This window comes from Mesocricetus auratus, unplaced genomic scaffold (assembly GCF_017639785.1).
Source record: "Mesocricetus auratus isolate SY011 unplaced genomic scaffold, BCM_Maur_2.0 Super-Scaffold_100027, whole genome shotgun sequence".
In the NCBI taxonomy this organism is placed as follows: Eukaryota; Metazoa; Chordata; class Mammalia; order Rodentia; family Cricetidae; genus Mesocricetus; species Mesocricetus auratus.
Genome location: NW_024429208.1, coordinates 255,233 through 261,232, shown reverse-complemented (window position 1 = coordinate 261,232; position 6,000 = coordinate 255,233). Strand labels below are relative to the sequence as shown.

Genomic DNA, 6,000 nt, shown 5'->3' with positions numbered 1-6,000 from the left:
CTCACTTGGGATACTTCCAATAGGGAGGCAAGTCTCAGGATGGACACATGTCTAGTTAAGATGGGCTCCTCTTTAGTTTGAGGACAGATTGAGGCTTCTCACTTGGGCTAGGAAGGCTCTATGTATATCAAAGCAGGACTTAGAGTTGGGGATCTGGATTCTGCTTTCCTGGCTGCCAGTCCTGACTGAGAACTTTGAGATGGTAATTGAACTCTTAGTTTTTGCTCCTGAAAAAGCTTTGTAATGCCACAAGAATTAAATGCGTCAAGGGTTGTAAAATACTCTCAATGGTACCTGGAGCATCACGAGACATCTAAGAATATTACATTGGCTGCAAATTAATGAGTAGATGACTTGTCGGTATATTAATGCAGTTCCAAATCTGGCCAGTAGATGACACCAAAATATCAGCGCTCAATTGTTCTGTCTGCCCAGTTCCCCCCCTTAAAGGGAAGTCATTTCTTTTTGTGAGCTGACTAGCACTAGGACTGCAGTTCAGGCTGCTCCCCAAGGCTTTGTTCTGGCCTCAAGGTAAGGATACTGGAACATTCTATTATGGTGTGGGAAGCTCAGCACGCATTTGGGAACGGTCTGACTGGAAGTCACAGGGTCTAAATTTTAGGCAAACATACTAACATTATTTTCTTTTGGGGAGGGGTGGGTTTCTGAACTAAGTTTCAGTTTCCTCTCAACCCTTGCTGATATTTGGAGGTTGAAACAGGAAGAGGCATAAAGAAATATAAAAAAAGAAACTCAAAGGGAGATACAGCAAAACTGGAGTGTGAAATAGAATTGGAAGTGGAAAAAAATAGTAATGAGGGGCAAGAGAGATGGTTCAGTGGTTAAGAGCATTCATATTCTTTCAAAGGGCCAGAGTTCAAATTAACTATCTGTAACCTGAGCTCCAGGGAATCATACACCCTCTTCCTGCTCACACACATACAGACATAGCATAAAAGTAAAATCTTTAAAAGACAGTGACTCTCTGGCGAGGGAATAAAATCAAAAGCAAAATCAGTGAAATGAGGCATATGAATTAACAAAAGTATAATGCAGATAGATTGCATTTGATTCCTCTGGTAATCTGTATGTGGCGTAACTATACTCCTTGGCTGAATCTCTCATATTTGTGTTGCATAGCATGCACTGTGTCATCCATTGCAGTGGCAGGGTAGGTCTGAGGAGGATGACAGCATAACCTTTTAATAAAGGCATGCAGAATCTCCCTTCAGCATATGGAGAGAGAGAGAGAAGGAGGGAGGGAGAGAGAAAGAGAGTCAGTTGGACTCTGCTCCCTTCTGTAGCAGCCTCCAGAACGCCCTTTTTACCTCCTTGTTCCTCAGAGTGTATATGAGAGGGTTGAGTGTAGGATTTCCCACTGCATAGAAGAGACCAAAGAACTTGCCCCTCTCTTTGGCATAGGGATTTCTGGGCTGCAGAGAGACAGCAAGGACTGTGCTGTAGAAGAGGGTGACCACAATGAGGTGAGAGGAGCAGGTCCCAAAAGCTTTCCTGCGCCCCTTTGCAGAGCTTATCCTCAGCACTGCCCTGGCGATGGCACCATAGGAAACAAGGATGAGACTCAGAGGCACAAGCAAAATGAAGACACTGGCAACAGCCATTTGTATCTCAATATAGGTGGTGTCACCACAGGACAGTCGAATCAAAGCAGGGGCTTCACACACGAAGTTGTCAACCTGGTGGTGGGGACAGAAGGGCAGGCGAAGAGTGGTTGGCGTCTGAACCACTGACTCCGCCAGGCCGCTGATCCAGGCCACAGCTGCCAGCTGCCAGCACAGGCGGGGGTGGATGATGGTGGCATAGTGCAGGGGTTGGCAGACAGCCACATAGCGGTCAAAGGCCATCACTGCCAGGAGGACGCACTCCGTTGTCCCCAGGATTAAGAAGATGAAGAGCTGGACAGAGCATCCCAGGAAGCTGATGGTCTTTGTGGGGCCCCAGAGGTTGACCAGCATCTGGGGGACACAGGTTGTGGTGAAGCAGAGGTCCAGGAAGGAGAGGTTGGAGAGGAAGAAGTACATTGGAGAGTGGAGCCTGGGGTCCAGGGTGGACAGCAGGAGGATGAGTGTGTTTCCCAGGAGGGTGATGAGGTAGGAACACAAGACAACCACAAAGAGAATCTTTTCCAGGCGTGGGTGTTCAGAGAATCCCAGCAGGAGGAATCCCCCTGGGGAGCTGTGGTTGACCATGACCTTTTGTGTCTGGTTGGAGGGATGAAGCTGTCAGAGTCGTGTGATAAAGATGCACCCTTATCAGGACACACAAGCTAGACTCGGGGTTCTTAGGCTCCCTTCTCCAGGCCCATCACTTAACTTGGCCTCTTCCACCGTTCCTCCCGGCCAGTTAGTGCCTGGTAGCTGGTAGTGGAGAGAAAAGTGGGCGTGGTGGAGAACGGGTGGATCCTCATTGGTTTCCTGGTGGAGGGCAAAGCATGCTGATGTCAAATAGTAGCTAACCACCCTTTGCTTTCTTTCTTTCTTTCTTTCTTTCTTTCTTTCTTTCTTTCTTTCTTTCTTTCTTTCTTTCTTTCTTTTTTGTTTGTTTTTTAGTGTTACCTTAGTGATACCCAACTCACATTCATCCATCAACCAATGGCTCTTACCAACCTTCTGTTTCTAATTTGGTTATTCTCTTGCCTGTTTGCTCCCTCCTTTTCTGTCTTATTTCTGTTACCTTAGTGACTTCTCTTTACTCTTTTGATGTCTTCCATTTGCAGTGTTCCTCCTAGTCTGTATCTTCCTCTCTCTCTCTCTCTCTCTCTCTCTCTCTCTCTCTCTCTCTCTCTCTCTCTCTCTCTCTCTCTCTCTCTCTCTCTCTCTCTCTCTCTCTCTCTCTCTCTCTCTCTCTCTCTCTCTCTCTCGTTTTCCAGACAGGGTTTCTCTGTGTAGCCCTGCTGTCCTGGAACTGGCTTTCTAGATCAGGCTGGCCTGGAACTTAGAGATCTGTCTGCCTCTGCCTCCTGAATGCTGGGATTGAAGTACATACCGCTACCCAGCTGTCTTCCTGGCATTTGTTAGTCTGTGCATTTGTCTTTTTTCTTAAGCTTTAAGGTGGCAACATTGTGCTACAAGCCAGGGCAGGGGTTTGTCATCTGAAGGGTCATTGAAGGTCTGGTAATAATTCCCTCCTTTTTCTAATAGAATTTTACACCTGTGGACTGTTTGCCTTGGGCCAGTTGTGGTACACAGCTATGTGAACATCTGGTTTCGTCGTATCCTTGTAATGATCTTACCAATTTTATAATGGATTGAACTGTCAGGGTAAATAACATCTCTCAGGTCACCCACTCAATAGATATTAGGCCCAAGATTCTAGGGAACACTTCCCAGAACTGATGTTCAGAGAAATACAGAAAGAGGATTCTTGCTGGGGAACAGTGCTGACCGTGGTTTGCTCCTATTCAGAGGTTGAAGGAATGAAACCATGCGACCACCTGATTCAATACAGGTGATAACAATTCACCTCTTAGTTCAAGCATGGTGGCACATTCCTTTCATGCTAGCACTTAGGAGGCATAGGAAAGAGGATAGTGAACTTGAAGCCAGCTTGGGCCCCAGAATGGGCTGGAGAGTTGGCTCATCAGTTAAAAGTGCTTGGTGCCCTTCCTGAGAGCCAACATTCTGTTCCCAGCATCCATGTCAGGCAGTTCACAAGGTCCTATAGATCCAGCTCCAGGGAATCCAGTGTTCTTTTCTGGCCTCTGCAAACACTGACATGTACATGAACACACACACACACACACACACACACACACTAGTTGAAATCTTTTTTTTTAAGGAGCCTCCTCCAATAACAATATACAGAGGCAAATAAACAAAATCCCTGGATTCACTTGCCTTACAGCCTGAGGCTTGGTTGTTGAGTATACATCTAATATTTACAGAATAGAAGCATTTTACTTACCTTCAACCAGAGAATAGCCTCTTTGGCTAGCAATTGCCTAGTCCCCTCATGAACATCAAGAAGAAAACTGAATATAAGGAGGTTACTCAGTTCTGAAAGGGTGGCTAGATCTTAGTATTAATAAGAATTGTTAATGTTTACTGCTAGGCAGTTTTCTAAGTACATGAATATGCAACGAGTTAAAGCTAGCTCATAGCGCCTCTTGATAATTCTCAGGTTTTGTGAGTTAGCTATTAAGCCATCATTAGCTGGAATCTTCCTTGCCAGGAATATTTACATTGTGTAAACAGAGCAAATACTTCAAAATAAGGCCCTGCACACCTCTAGCCAAACTGGGTGTTAAACATTTGTCTACACACTTAAGATTATCCCCCACAACTCTACATATCTGCACCTTCCTAATATGAGAAGTTGAAGCAAAGAAAGTTTAAATCAACAAGCTAAGGGAATATTACTTGTAAGAAATCAGAGTTGTGTAAACAACTACAATACACTACCTTCTGTAGCACAAATGAGGTCAAGAGAAATGGCCTTCTCCCTTGGTGTATGGAGAAGTTAGCACCTGTTTTAGTGGTCCTGGTGGTGGAATACCTGACATGGTATTTAGTGGAAAGAGGGATCCCAGAACTCCTGTCCTATGGAGAAACAGCTCATTAATTCGTCTGAGACCCAAGGGTCCCACAGTCCATAGACAATTAATTAGCTAGTAATTATGATAGAGGGGGCATGGGACTCTGGAGGAAACATGACAGCAAATAGTCCCCACTGCAGTAGGTCAATAGTTCACCCACTGCATCTCTCTCTCAATAGGATAGTATTTGGAATAACCAGGGCCACATCTGTCCCCTCCACCCAGCATCTATTGTTTTTATGTAAGTTGTTCTAGTAACAATAAAGACTGAGGAATCAGATATTGGAGTGAAAACTTGATAGATCAAAGAATCGGAGAAGTGACCAGCTGACCTTCCCTTTTTTAATGGAGATCCAGAAAGCACCTCTCTCCACGTATCCCAGATTGAAGAAGCAGGAAATCTCCAAGTCCCTCCCTACTCCTTCCTGTGTGTCTTCTCTATCCATATTCCCGGCTTCTCTATGGCTAAGTCTGGTTGGCTAATTGCTGTCTCCAACCCCTGATTTTAAGTTAACTGTTGTATTAACACAGGCTCGAGATGTCACAGTGAGATCAAATATCCCACAACAATCATCCAGACATTCCTCTTCATTCATTTATCTACACTGGATTATACTTTAAGCATCTCTCAAACTCCCTCCCCCGCTTCTGCTTAATTCTTCTGAAACATCCTGCATTGTAATAACACAGGATGATCAAATCCTAGGTTTGACTTGGATACTTGTCTACCGCTCATCTAATGCAAACCAAGCATCATAATGTGAATATATGTTCCATTTTCCTAGTTCAAATGAAGGTGGATGTATCAGGGCCATGATTATAACTGGATCTTAGTTTTGAGCTCTGAATATGGAACTCAAATGCATATAGTTAGTAGTTGGCAGATTCCACAGTGGTTCTTTAGTGTGTTGAGTCACAGTTGTAGCAACGGTAAAAACATGAATCTATATTCACTCGACAGAGGGAGGAGAACAGCATTATACGTTGTATCTTTAATCCTAGCACTCAGGAGTCAGAGGCAGATGGATCTCTGTGAGTCCAAGGTCAGAGTGTTCTACATAGCAAGTTCCAGGACAGATAAGGCTATATAAGGAGACCTTGTCTCAAAAACAAAACAAAACAAACAAAAAAACTCCCAGCTAATCAACCAAACAAATAAACCTGTTGAGATGATATATCACAACTACATAGAATTGGAAAGAAATGGACAGTTACACACTGTGGTCAGTGAATGATACAATATTTTATCATCTAGAAGTCATGGACACAAATGGCCACAGAGCATAAATAAAACAACTAGGAAATCATGAATATAAATATTTATTATCTTTGTTTGAATACAATTTATTTCAATTTAGGTTTCTACAAGTTTACTTTTTAATGATGTTTGGACATATTTTATTATAACAATTCTATTCTTTTAAATAATTAAAATAAGATTTTTT

General features: G+C 43.5%; 1 protein-coding gene across 1 annotated transcript; it reads right to left on the bottom strand.

Annotated features, from left to right (window-relative positions):
- Nucleotides 1-1,152: 1,152 nt before the first annotated feature.
- Nucleotides 1,153-2,210, bottom strand: LOC110339532 (olfactory receptor 2H2). Its single transcript, XM_040732311.1, has one exon. It carries the CDS (start codon nt 2,208-2,210, stop codon nt 1,278-1,280), a length of 933 nt encoding a protein of 310 aa, XP_040588245.1. The 3' UTR covers nt 1,153-1,277.
- Nucleotides 2,211-6,000: the final 3,790 nt, after the last annotated feature.

Coding starts and splice junctions, on each gene's coding strand:
- LOC110339532 (XM_040732311.1), bottom strand. CDS start 2,210: ATGGTCAACCACAGCTCCCCAGGGGGATTCCTCCTGCTGGGATTCTCT.